The sequence below is a fragment of the Tribolium madens genome, unplaced genomic scaffold, assembly GCF_015345945.1.
Source record: "Tribolium madens isolate multiple individuals breed KSU strain unplaced genomic scaffold, Tmad_KSU_1.1 Scaffold_96;HRSCAF=242;Tcas5.2_LG5, whole genome shotgun sequence".
In the NCBI taxonomy this organism is placed as follows: Eukaryota; Metazoa; Arthropoda; class Insecta; order Coleoptera; family Tenebrionidae; genus Tribolium; species Tribolium madens.
In genome coordinates, this window is record NW_025401068.1 from 7,362,101 (window position 1) to 7,375,201 (window position 13,101).

The window sequence follows — 13,101 nt, forward strand, 5'->3', positions numbered from 1 at the left end:
AAAAACGTGCTCAGTCGTAATATGATATATTTATGATTTGTGAAATCACTTTGAATAATATATTAACAATTTAATTGGCCAACAAGAGGGCTATTTACACAGATATACCAATAAGTTGGCTTAAATTTAACGAGAACTAAGCTATAAATTGTCAGTCTATTTTTTCCTAACTATGTATAAAAATGATTAGAACAGTGAGGCACTACCACTAGAAAATATACAATAGTCATTTTCCATACACAGAGTGGAAGAAAAAAACATTCCATACCCACTAGTTTTCAAATGTTTGTCAAGAATGTTGAAATAGTGAGTAGGGTCAAGAACTGAGTTTAGTTTTAGTGAAATCTGTAAAAACGAATCTTAAATATCAGAAGGAAGAAACAACAAAATTTACTGAAAACGTCAGTATTTTAGCACCTTGCAGAGTCTTCGCAATGTTCATTTTTAAACACTAACTTATTTCACATTACAACTATAGACTAGAGAATTTTATAATAACATCATATTCTTAGAGATGAATATAAAAAAAATGGGAGTTATTGAAAAACATCACATTTTTCAACTACAACTAAAACGGTACAAGGGCGCCATTTTTGGAGGAAACTGTTCTTTAAAATAATAAGCTGGTTTACCCTGTTTGTAAACTTGTCTATTTTTTATCATCATTCGCAAACTGCCTAGTTTCAATACCTTACTCTTGTTTTGTGACTGATTCAACACTATTTTTGAAGTAAAACAATAAATAACAAGGTTGGGCCAAGAACATTTGACAGAATTTACGATTTTTAAGATTTTTAGCAGTTAATGACAATTGACATATGACATTTTTTGAAGTACAGTTGGGGACACGGAATCCTGGGTAGTCTTTTATTGTCATTTTAAAAAATGTCAATGTAAATGCACCTTGACAGTCATTATGATTGATATTTTAAAAAAACTATCAAATTAACTTTGACATACATCAATTTTTAATCAGTTTTCAATAAACCTCAAACAATCTCAACTCTTATTCAAAGCGGGGTGTCTCGGTGACTTTGGGGATTCCAAAAACTTCGACTTTGTCAGTATCAAAAAGACAAATATGCCAAACATTAAAAGCTTGGTTATGAGTACCTAAGGTATAGTTTAGAAATTTTGACAACTGAATGACACATCTGCCTAGTTTTACGTGTCCCCCACTGTAATTACAAAGCTTTAAACTTAGCGAAACTATGAAAACTGCAAATAAAAAATAACAATATTGACAAATTAAAAAATTTGAACGCTTTTATCTTTCTATTCACCTCTCGTATATGGTAAAAGCTGTCAAATTAATATGCCAACTTTGTTTTTCCGTATTAAAATTTTAATTGGCCGTAGTTTGGCGCCCTTTTTTGAAAACTAGTCAAAACAAACCCAACTAGTCTTTAAATAATTCGTTTATCGAACAGCGGAGGTCAGTCCACAAATAAATTTCTTTCGATTTTTACCTCTTATCTATATAAAAAATATTTTTCAATAACTTTGCCTGATTTCATCAGTACCCACCGCATTGCATATCTAAAATATCAATTTAACTAGGACTTTCGTTCATGTCATGATCGCCTTTGGCGACGATCATCGGTTCGGGTGGCATTGCACGACTGGGCGAGGGACTATCTACATTCCTAAAATTAAATCCGGGCGAATCGGCGCTAGACAACGACTCCGGAGTGCCGACTGAGCTCAGCGAGCCCGGCAAACTGCTGGGCGTGGTGGTGAGTAACCCTCCGCGGTCCACGGCCGAGTAACTGTGGAACCGTTTCGCCCTGGAACTCACATAGTAGTCGTTCTTATCGTCGTCGAGCTTCCTCTTGACGCCGAGGGGGCTCGGCCGCAGGACAGGGCTAGCGCTGCGCCGGATGAGCGTTCGTGAAGCTCGCGTGGGGCTCTGGAAACCGGGCGAGCTGAGACGTGTCGGCGAGGGTGAATTGCAATTGAGGCCACTGTAGGGCGGCAAGTTGACGTGCAATGGACCCATTTTGTTCGATTTAGAGTCGCCGTGAGATTCGTTCATCAGATTTAAGTCTTCCCACGATTGGGAGATTTGCATAGTGTGGTGGATCTCGCGCTCGTGGGCGAGCTCACGAAGGTTGCTCACGTCGGCATGCTCTTCTTGACGGAGTTGGTTAATGCGAGGGGTGAGGCGCAGTCCCGAGACCTGAGGAACAACAAACGAAAATTAATTTATTGTATTGTAATTTTAATCTGTCACAAGGTTAATATTTCATCATTACATAGTAACTGTAAATGGGTTTTCTCTGCATTTTTGGACCTAGATTATTAGTGTTCTTTATTAAATAATAATGTAAATAATATTAACCGAGAAAGTGTTTGTATCGATATAAAAGAGAATAAAAAACCCCAATCAATCCTGATTTTTAACAAATTTAGTAACTATGTATTTACAATAACACTTTCAGGTACTAGATAGGTACTCTAGATAAAATTTTGTCATGAACATGCTTATTTCAAATAGGATTAAAAATCGAAATCCTGAAGTAATCTGCGTGTTATACGACTCGTATTTGCATGCTGACGTCAATACGATTTATTGAGTAAGACTTATTAATACTGTCCTATGCTAACGCAATCTTTGTTACGCAGGTCGGATAAAAAAAGCGTTCTCTATTAATTTGACTGAATTTGATTTTTTTTTATAATACACTTGCTTTTAAAAACAAAACAGCAAATGGATTGATGTACTTAAAAGTACAGATATAAAAACTACTAAATCATTGTTTTCAATATTACAACTTTTTATTTTGTTAAATTTAGTGTGCTTCTAGATAACAAGTGGCCGTTACAAAAAACAGTTTTTTTGATAATTTTTTTCAGTGTCAAGATAAAGTTCAAATTACTGTTTGGAAAATTTCCAGTCGAAAAACGATCACTAACCAAGCCGCGAAAAACTACACTTTTTTAAAGACAATACTTCTTGAAACAAAGTTGCACAGTTTATTGTCATCTATAAATATTGATTGAATATCTACTCCAAAAAAATTGCTCACATAATAACCTATTCAATTTGATCAAAGAAGTATTGTCATATTTTTAAAAAGAATGAAGTTATAGCTTGAGACGTTTTTTATAATCCAATTTGTATATTTTGTCTTTTTCCAATAATTTGACAGGCTACCTTTTCTATCTTCACCAGAACTTATTTCATCGTAAATTTTAAACAAAAAATTAGAAAATAAGTGTCTACAATAAACATTTATAAATTCCGTTGTTGTTTTTTAAACATAAAAAAAATCTTTCTTCTCGCGTCTTAAGAATGAGAAATAATAAAAGGAAGCAAACTTTCCGTATAGTCCCTAAATATTTTTTCCAAATTTCCAGATATAAAACTTACTAAAAATTTAATTTTACCAGATTATACTTACAGGTCTAGTAAGATAATGACATCGTTTTATTGAAAATTTTATCCAATGACTACTTTGAAACAATAATTCACCATCACCTTGACCATCCTCCTTTTGTGTCTTGAATTTTTACCTTAAATTAGAACTTTTTCATGCAGAACAATAAGGAGTTGTATAATTTGCATAATTATCTCCTGCGTTTCATTATACAACATAGTTTATAAGAGCATTAATAATGTAATTATTAATTAGATTTTCCATTAAAAGATTTCGAGAAACGCACTTTCTTTTTTAAGTAATAATAAAATAAAAAACAGTAAATCAGTTCAAATCCACATCTTAACACTAATAGGAAGGTTTTAGTAAACTCTAAACTAATTAAGTTCCAAAAAAACAAAACTTTTCAAAATATTTAACAAGAACAAAGTGAAAAAAATAAAGAAAATAGAAATAGTGATTATTTCCATCCTCATAGAAAGTAATTCAATATTTTTCGTATTTTGGAAAAAGACAGCAAACAAATGTTGACCACTTTCTGCAAAGTAAGTTTTCTTATTTCATTTTATAGGTTATGTATGTTCGTTCGTAAGCCTGTTAAAAATCAAAAATTGACATCTCCAAAACCTCAAAAACTGTCCATTTGGGCTCACTTTATCAAAATTAAGACCTTCAAAGGGAGTTATTTAGGTGCTTACAGGAGATCCAGGCACTGGACTAAAGCTGGCACTGAACCTCCTCGTTCTCGTCTGCGTACTACCCCCAAACAGGTTGAAAGACTGCTGATCCCTGCAAAAGACCACAATAAGGCAACCACAAAATCACAGCAGAAGAATTTACCTGGCGGCTGATCCAGATGGGGTTGCTGTAGTCATGATGGAATTGCTCTCATTAATCATAGGGGCACTGGAGCACCTCTTCAGGGTGCCGGAACCGTTGACTGGACCGTCAACGTCCATGTCTACGCAAGAATTTATTGATGACATTCAGCTTCTCTGTCACCACTCGTATTTTTTTTAATGAGAACATTTGACCCTTGGCACGTACGAAACAAACACGATTCAGTGTTTCTCACTTAGGCCGAGTTTTAACACAAGTTTATTCACACGAAAACATCAAGAAACACCAAACCAGCGGTCTTCTCAAGTTCGACAAAATCCTCCTGTCAAAAGCTTCAACCAAGTTCGCGCATGTCCTGAAATCCGGGACCCGGATCTTACTAGTCGCTAGATGGCGCTCATATTCAAATAAAAATTCAATTTATTTCGCAAAGTTTTTATTTATACCTATGTTAAGCTTCTTATAAATAAAAAAATGACATGCATGAAAATGATTGTTTTATTTCGGTTTCTGTTTCTGGAACGGGGGGTTTCGTCCGCCTTGACCTGGCTTGCCTGCACGGCCTCCAAAATTACCTAAATTCACAAATTTTAATAAAAATACGAAACTATAACATTTGATACCTCTAGCAGCCGGTCTATTTCTCTGGTTTTGCCCCCCTCGACCACTTTTCATGTCTCTACCTCTATTCTTCACCACAGCTTCCTCTTTGACCATATCTATTACTTCATCTGGGATACGTAAATATTTTATTGTGCTGCCTCTTATGTAACATTCAGGCATTCGCCAAAACTTGTCGCCATCCTTAAAAAACACAAAATTAATTGCCCCAAGCTAACCTCTTCAACACTTACTCTAGAAGTGCAAATGACTTCACGCAAATTAATATTCATCCAATTATCGCAACTGACTAAATGACCGTTGTAAGTTTCTCCATTCTTCAATTCTACAAGCTAAAAGTGAAAATTTTAATCTCAATTTACGTGATTCTAAGTGATTGATTTACCATGGGATGGTTTTGTGCCGTCCGAAGTAACGATAAAGGCAGCTAAAAGAATAAAATTATTAGTTCTTAAATTAGGAATTTTATTAAAAAGCGTAATTACCATTTTTATGTAAAATACGTCCTATAAGCGCAAATTTAAAAGCCTAACCTCACTTGTAGATGAAAATTACAATAGTAGTTTATTGATCCGAAAAATACAGCAGACCACCTTAAGTTGTATAGATAATACTTCGCCATTTTGAATTTAAGGCTAGCGCTAAATGCAATTCAAAAGTTTTTTTTAACTTAACACAAAAACTGTTTTTTTTGCTTTGCCAAAAAGCAATTACATTGTTTTGTTGGGCAATAAAAACATTTAAAAATATAAAATAGTGTTAATTTATTTAATCAAAACAGGAAAAAGAAACAACAGCAAACTGTTTTTCTTTTTAATTTTTACACAAAATATTTGCATAGATTTATTTACAGAGTGTATAATTAAATATGGTACTAAAATTAACATAACAAAAACTTTAATAAATACATAAATACAAAATATTCTCATAAAACACACTAGGTACATAGGTAGGTACTTATCTTTTCATAGAGAATAATTAAGAGTGGATATTTCAATTTCAGTCAAATTAGTTTCATTTTTGAGAAGATTTTTGGTTAAGACAATTACTTGGTGCCCTGCAAATAATAATTCTTTGCAAATCGTTTGGTGAACTTAGCCAAATGAACTAAATAAAAAAATGTATCAAGAATAGTCTTGAAAAGGCATGACAGGTGTAATACTATTCTTACAACTACAAGGTTACAATTCTACAATTAAGCTATGCTAAACAGGTGGATAAAAAACTAATTAAAATCTAATTGTTTTTTTCAGTTGTTGGTGGTGGTTGAATGGTGACTTGTCGGACGGGTATTCTGGGCGCCAAATTTACCATACTTGCCCACTGACCATCGCAGAGATCATTAAAACTCATGACTTTTAGTAAAGCACCACCTAACTCGGTTGGGCCACGACAGGTGGGTTGAGTGTCCCAAATTTTGCTCTTATTTTCGTCGACCCAGCTGTTTTTTTTATTTATTAGTTTGTAAATCAATTGCAATTAGATACGTACAGGGCTAAGTATAAAATGTTGCAATCGCAGTACCAAGGATTCTTCGCCAGTTTTATTGAAATTAATTTGTCCAGGTAGTCTAAACATTTGGAAGGCAAAAAGTGAAATCTATTGCTGTCCAAATCTCTAAAATGTAAATCTAGTTAAAAGTATCAACAAAAAAAAGATTTTACAGTTTCTCTAAATTTGGAGTATAAGAAAAAATTTCTTCATGGATGCTGCTGAGAATATTATTATTAATTAAAAGTGAATTTAAATTGGTTAGCCCATTAAAACTTTTTTCTGCCAACTCTTCCAAGTTGTTTGAAAATAGGAAAAGTTTTTTTAAATTGTTGTTTGTCTCGAAACAGTTTTCCGATAATTCGGAAATAAAATTCTGACCCAAATGTAACTCCTCCAAGTTGTGTAAATTCACAAAATCGTTTATTTGCACCTGAAACAATTTTAAATTAACTTTAGACCATTTTTGTCAAAATTACTTTTCTCAAATGGTTTGAAGTCAATTGTAGAACCTTTAAGTTTCCTAAATTTCCGAAAAGTTTGTCAGAAATACTCGAAATATGATTTTTTCTAAAATTCAAAAATTCGAGACTCAAGAGTGAGTCAAACAAACCTACAAGACAATATTGGCTCAGATTTCAACAAAACAAAAATTACCTGATGGTAGATAATCAATTCTGTTTTCAGCCATCTGCAATCTTTTTAAATTTTTCAAATCTGTAAACAAAAATTTTGGCAATCTCTCAATTTTGTTGTTACTCAAATCCAAGTCTTCGAGTACTTCCAGGTTGGAGAATAGCGTTTGAGGAATTATTTTAATTTGATTTCTAGACATGTGTAAAACAATTAATTTGAGATTTCCTTTAAAAAAATGAGGATGTAACTGCCGAATATTGTTGTTGGACAAATCAAGTGTTTGCAAATTTTTTAATTTAAATAACAAATTATACGAAACATCTTCAAGTTTATTTTTGTGCAATCGTCTGAAAATATCTAATAAGTACTTAACCCTCAAATTAAATTTAAAATATTAATTTACAAGTATTGCAAGTTGTTTAAGTCGTCGAATACCGATTCTGGTAAATAATCAAGATCATTATCGAAAAGATCAAGCTCGGTCAAAAATGACAACATGGTGAAAGCATTTTTGTTCAAAGTTGTGAGTCCATTAATACCCAAATCACTACAAAACTTCTACTAATTTTCAAAATAAATAAATACATTTTTATCTTACATAGAAATAACATCTGAAGGCAACACTTGAAGAGCCGGCAAAACAGATAAATCCTGCTGCCAACAAGACAAAGTCTTCGTTTCCGGTCTACATTTGCAAGGACCTTGTGTACATTCGAGCCATCTCTCGTTCAGTTTTGAGACTTTCCATACTTTAGAAAAATCAGCAATTACAATTTTTGTGCTTAAAATATATACCTGGTTGTTCCAAAGATCGCAGTCTTCGTTCTAATCTCACTAAATAACTGTTATTATTGTTGTCTTCTAAACTATCGATAAATTCTTGCAAATCAATTTTGCTCTGTTCGAGAGCGTCACAAGCATTAATCTCACAAACATAATCGTCACTTTTCACTCTTGTTATTAATAAAATATACAAGAATCCTCTCATGGTGTATGAGGATATGTTCAAGGGTCAGAAAAAACAACCGATTTAAAGTTGTTGCAATTATTTAATCGCATAAACAATTTTCTTTATTAAATGATTTGAATACATTGCTAAGCAGAAAATTTATTTCCTTGTGGTTTTACAAGTCGTGATGGTCTTCTACTATCAGAGTAGCTGTTCCGGAAGAGTACAATTTGGTGACTCGATCTATGTAGAATGCTTTTAACTGATAAATGCTATAATTTTTTTCGAAAAAATAGCTCAAATTGGTTTTGAATTTTTTTATCAAAATTTTATCGTTTATTATTTCGGCATAAAAGACTCTACTTTTGTTACCAGTGGTTAAGACGTCAATTCGGGTTTCGTAAAACGTACAACCTTCTTCTAATTTCGGGTTTTCAAACATTACAAATGTACGATTTTTGTAAGAATGGCCTACATAGAAAGGTGATGAGAAAACAGGACCTGGCGGTGAAGGGGGATTTATTACAAGTTTTGTAACGTTACTTCGGGGAGGAAAACCCACATCCTGCATTTATTAGTATTTGAGTCAAAGTAAGTGTGCATTTGGAACTTACTGTAACGGTGATGTTAACTTCGATTTTTCTAGTAACAAGTTTGCCAGGAATTTTGGGTGTTAAAAGAGCGTAATGTTTCTTGTTGAGGCTATTAGGAACAATCCCGTTGTACATTATATTAAAATACTCATTTTCTTCATTGCTGAATTTTACTGCAGTGTTGGTTACATCATAATCTGTTGCAATAACAGGGTTTAGAAATTGTTGGCGTTTGAAATCTTCAGCGTATGAGGAAATGAGGTTGTAGGTGTATTTCGGTTTTTCAAAAAACGGCTCGTGGTTGTTTGTGTCAATAAGAGGCACTTTCACGTACTGCAACACGTTAAATGAATTTTGAAAAATGGTCATATTAGTTTTTTACCAAATCAACAATATCACGATTCGTACAATTTAATCTTACTGTAAAATTATAGCAAAAATTACTTTGACTAGGTTCAAATTTTTCATTAATTTGAGAGAAGATAAATGTGAAAGAGCCTTCATAATGGTTCTTGTTAATTATAACGTATGAATTATTCATAATATCCATCCCTAAAAGTAAATAATACTAATAATAATACTTAAAAATAAAAAAAGCAGTTAACAATAAAAAATATAAAGAATACAAAAAGTTATGTACACGTATAATTACAAATAATCAATCTTTTTTTCTTTGAAGTTCACTAAACTTTACCTTGTACACTGTTAGCATACAATTTATTTTTTTTAGGAATAGTTGTACTATTTTCATCATCATTAACAAATTCTTGAATTTTTATGTAATTGTGGTCGTAGTTGCCGAACGTGCAGCCTGTAATTATAAGTGGTTCACATATTTTTTATAAATATTAATTCCACAAACTTAGGGATTCTGCAGTTAATACCAGTGGTCCTAAAAATATTCAAAATTAAACAGGAATAATAAACAAAAACACGACTAGTCCGTCACAACAAACTTTTATTTAAAACACAACAGTTTTATTCTCGCCTGAGGATGACCACTTTGTAGTTGAAACGCGTTGTGTTTTAAATAAAAGTTTGGTGTGACGGGCTAATCGTGTTTTTGTTCATCGTTTCCATACCAAGAAGAAGTAGGAATAATAAGTCTAGAGAATAAAACTTACCACAAATAAGCACAAGAACTTTGAAAAACAGTATGAAATTGGTTATTTTTTTCATTTTAATAATCTATAAACTTTTTTTTTTCTTTACAAGTTTGTCTTCAAAAACGGTACAATTACAAGTATTTCTTTCTTATCATGCAAAGATGTTTTTTAGTTTCTAGACTTTATCAGTATTTGTAAGTACAGTCAACAGATAAATCGGTTAAAGGCATTATTTATTTTATATACGTGTACACACAGTAATTCAAGGATCGGTAGGTTTGTAGAACCATTTAGTTGGGTACTCTCAAATTTCTTTTCCTTACATTAATACTTCTTATTGGATCCTCTTGGTATGGAAATGATGAACAAAAACACGATTAAACCCGTCACACCAAACTTTTATTTCAAACACAACATTACATTACATTTATGTATAAAAACCTTTAAAATGCAACTTTAATGTTAATATTTTTATTTATTAGTGTAAGAATATTGTATCCTAAAATTTCTTTCAGTTTCCTTTCTTGTTGAGAAACAAGAAAAATTGGTAAAAAAGAATTATGTAGTTGAGAGTCATTTAAAGAATAAAGCAAAATGTTGCATTTAAAGATTTATTCAAATGTATTTAATAATAAACAATGGTTAATTTCTTTATAAATCGTGATGATGTTCTACAATAAAAGTTGCTACTCCAACATTAAACAGATTGGTGATTGGATCAGTATATTTTGCTTTCAGTTGGTAAGCTGTGTAGTTTTCTTCGTAAAAATCATACAAACTCTCACCATCACTTTTGTTTATAATAATCTTATCATCGACTATTGTAGTATAAAAAATTCTACTTATTACATTGTTATATGATATTTCAACACTTGTCGAATAAAATGTACATCCTTCATCCAATTCTGGATTTTCATGCATAACAAACGTATTATTCTTGTAATAATGACCTACATAAAAAGGAGATTTAAAAATTGGCATTGGTGGCGATGGTGGATTTATTACGACTTTTGTAACGTTACTTCTCGGGGGAAATCCCATGTCCTGTAAAAAAGTTTTTTTTATTTAGCATTTACACAACTGTACGAAATTTACAGTCACTTTAATAGTAACTTCAATTTTGTCAGTAATAAGTTTGCCAGGGACTTTGGGCGTTAGTAAAGCGTAATGATGCTTGTTGAGTGTATTAGCTACAATTCCATTGTACATTATGTCAAAATGTGGATTATTTTCCATGGTAAATTGTACTGCTGCGTTGGTTACATCATAATCTGTTGCGATAATGGGGTTTAGAAGTTGTTGACGTTTGAAATCTTCAGCATATGAAGAAATTAGGTTGTAGGTGTATTTTGGTTTACCAAAAAATGGCTCGGGGTTGTTGGTGTCAATTATAGGAAGAACTGTGTACTACAAAAATGTAACATTATTATGATGAATCGAACATTATGAATGTAGTACTAAAAAAGAGTAATTTTTGCTTACCACATCAACCAAATCATCATTATTACAGATTAGTGTTATAGTAAAATTGTAATAATAAAAATCTCCCGCTCTGCTAATTTCTTTCTTTTCGTCTATTTGCATCAAACGAATCTGAAGTGTATGTGATGGTAAGTACACCATTCTTTCAGGAGTTTCAAAAATATTTCCCTTAAAATAGGGATAATTATTAACAACATCTGAAAACATAGTAAATGAACATAATATGCATTATACTATGTATCTCTCGAATAATAATAAGCCTCTAAATTTGTTTAAGCAACCAACATTACATTCCAAAGATAACATGGATATTATAGTACATTACAAGCGAGGTGGTAAATATAGCATTACCCCGAATCAGTGGAGGCTCGTGGGTTCAAAACTAGGTAAAGAGCTAAAAATTGTACATTTCTTTTTGAAGCTGGAATATGGTTTAATCTTTAAAAAGTAATGATCTCATTTACCCAACTAAATAATATATTCTTTTAATAAAAGTAATTACTAAAAGAAAAAACTGACAAATGTACAGTAGGGCGCGGTTAAAACGTCTTTTTGGTCATCTTCTTTCCAGCGATTAAACGGAGTTTCTAACAAATTGCACACATTATCGTTTGTAGGATTCAATTTAGAAACGAATATAACGAGTAATGTTTCTAGAAGTTAAAAATTCCCAGTCATTGACCGACACGAGACACTTAAGAACGCGATCAAAAACCAGGGAAAGTCGACGCTGATTTCCTTCACCTTCACCTGCATATTACCGCCCAAGAGAAGTAATATTATTACTCCTCATGAGATTTAATCATGTGTTTCCCAACCTTTAAAAGGTTAGTAATCAACATATTACATTAGTGATTGTGAATAAAAATATTTAATTTTAATAAATTAAACATACTGACCAGACAACACTATAACTTTAATTTATAAAATGTCAAACTGTTGAAAGACCGTTTGAAACACAGACATGATTCTCAGTGATGGAGAATGTTTAAAAAACGCTTCGCGATCTCTTAATTAATTATAAATCAAATATTTTAATATCCACATTATCTTTGAAATGTAATGTTAATAGCTTTAAAAAAAAATTCAAGCTCATTAATACTCGAGCGACAGCCTGTAATTATGATTGTTACATTGTCTGACGTTTGTCATTTCATATTGTCTATTCTGAGAAATAATAGTTTCTTCATCAGTATCGTAAACTGGTTCGTCAATCCTTAAGTAATTTTTTCTTTGATTGTCGATGAAACAACCTACAATTTTTGAAATTCTTTATAACATATAATTACATATGCCTATGCATGTATCTTACTAGGTGGCTTGTTCCAAATTTCAGCATTTGATTTTGGAAGAACTGCTGAAAATTAAAGAATTTGGAACATGAACAATCAAATAAATCATTTACATACCTGTTACAAAGACTGCAAAGAACAGATGTAAAAATTGAATTACTTTCATTTTTAATATTACAATTGAAGACAATAGATTTATTGGTCTTTATTTATGCACATACAAACAAGAACTTGCGTTTGGATAACTCAACACATTCTTTGATGTATTTAAATTAAATTCTTATCAGACGACCTTCGAAAGACGTTAAATTTCCGTCTTTTTCATAAAGACTTTTGAACTGTAACATTTCTTGCAATGCTAACTTTAGAACTGTAAGTAATACTTACATAAAGACGAATACAAAGTAAAAGATTTGCTGAATTTACAAATTTTCTGTTATCTTGCTTTGCGTTTGTGAACCCCCGAAAGTTTATCTGTAATCACAGCAATGACGTAAAAATAAAAAATAAAAATTACCAAAATATAGTAATAAGAAACAAAATTTATTCTATTCGTAATTTTGCAACAATAGCTTGCTATAACACATAAAGAAAATAAAATATTACGTCGGTAAAAATATTTACTTATGACTTCTAATTATACAGGGTGTTTCACATAACTTTACGAGGCTTGCGCCTAATGTACGCACCCAAATATACAAAAGTCACAGA

The 13,101-nt window shown here is 31.9% G+C and overlaps 5 protein-coding genes across 7 annotated transcripts; all 5 read right to left on the minus strand.

The window, feature by feature from the left end:
- Positions 1-91: 91 nt before the first annotated feature.
- LOC123012320 (PABIR family member 2) lies at positions 92-4,579 on the minus strand. Its single transcript, XM_044410157.1, has 3 exons — positions 4,221-4,579; positions 4,079-4,169; positions 92-2,179 (listed from the first exon to the last, which is right to left on the minus strand). The coding sequence occupies exons 1-3, from the start codon at positions 4,364-4,366 to the stop codon at positions 1,553-1,555; spliced, it is 864 nt and encodes a 287-aa protein (XP_044266092.1). The 5' UTR covers positions 4,367-4,579; the 3' UTR covers positions 92-1,552.
- A 60-nt stretch (positions 4,580-4,639) lies between these two features.
- LOC123012321 (U6 snRNA-associated Sm-like protein LSm4) lies at positions 4,640-5,451 on the minus strand. Its single transcript, XM_044410158.1, has 5 exons — positions 5,327-5,451; positions 5,227-5,268; positions 5,075-5,173; positions 4,844-5,024; positions 4,640-4,795 (listed from the first exon to the last, which is right to left on the minus strand). Exons 1-5 carry the CDS (start codon positions 5,327-5,329, stop codon positions 4,719-4,721), a joined length of 402 nt encoding a protein of 133 aa, XP_044266093.1. The 5' UTR covers positions 5,330-5,451; the 3' UTR covers positions 4,640-4,718.
- Positions 5,452-5,707: 256 nt separating this feature from the next.
- LOC123013189 (leucine-rich repeat-containing protein 15-like) lies at positions 5,708-7,956 on the minus strand. The gene is made up of 8 exons (XM_044411574.1): positions 7,764-7,956; positions 7,567-7,717; positions 7,372-7,515; positions 6,990-7,315; positions 6,812-6,945; positions 6,506-6,765; positions 6,333-6,458; positions 5,708-6,282 (listed from the first exon to the last, which is right to left on the minus strand). The coding sequence occupies exons 1-8, from the start codon at positions 7,954-7,956 to the stop codon at positions 6,078-6,080; spliced, it is 1,539 nt and encodes a 512-aa protein (XP_044267509.1). The 3' UTR covers positions 5,708-6,077.
- A 47-nt stretch (positions 7,957-8,003) lies between these two features.
- Positions 8,004-9,788, minus strand: LOC123013123. Its single transcript, XM_044411473.1, has 6 exons — positions 9,635-9,788; positions 9,373-9,402; positions 9,205-9,321; positions 8,893-9,062; positions 8,532-8,843; positions 8,004-8,482 (listed from the first exon to the last, which is right to left on the minus strand). Exons 1-6 carry the CDS (start codon positions 9,687-9,689, stop codon positions 8,093-8,095), a joined length of 1,074 nt encoding a protein of 357 aa, XP_044267408.1. The 5' UTR covers positions 9,690-9,788; the 3' UTR covers positions 8,004-8,092.
- A 431-nt stretch (positions 9,789-10,219) lies between these two features.
- LOC123013288 lies at positions 10,220-12,619 on the minus strand. 3 transcript variants are annotated; one of them, XM_044411723.1, is made up of 7 exons: positions 12,508-12,619; positions 12,411-12,455; positions 12,232-12,351; positions 11,099-11,295; positions 10,712-11,023; positions 10,622-10,660; positions 10,331-10,566 (listed from the first exon to the last, which is right to left on the minus strand). In XM_044411723.1, exons 1-7 carry the CDS (start codon positions 12,554-12,556, stop codon positions 10,462-10,464), a joined length of 867 nt encoding a protein of 288 aa, XP_044267658.1. In that variant the 5' UTR covers positions 12,557-12,619; the 3' UTR covers positions 10,331-10,461. The 3 variants fall into 3 exon arrangements, with proteins under 3 accessions (XP_044267657.1, XP_044267659.1, XP_044267658.1); XM_044411722.1 differs by having other exon boundaries at positions 10,220-10,660; XM_044411724.1 differs by lacking the exons at positions 12,411-12,455; positions 12,508-12,619 and having other exon boundaries at positions 10,220-10,660; positions 11,099-11,266; positions 12,232-12,299.
- Positions 12,620-13,101: the final 482 nt, after the last annotated feature.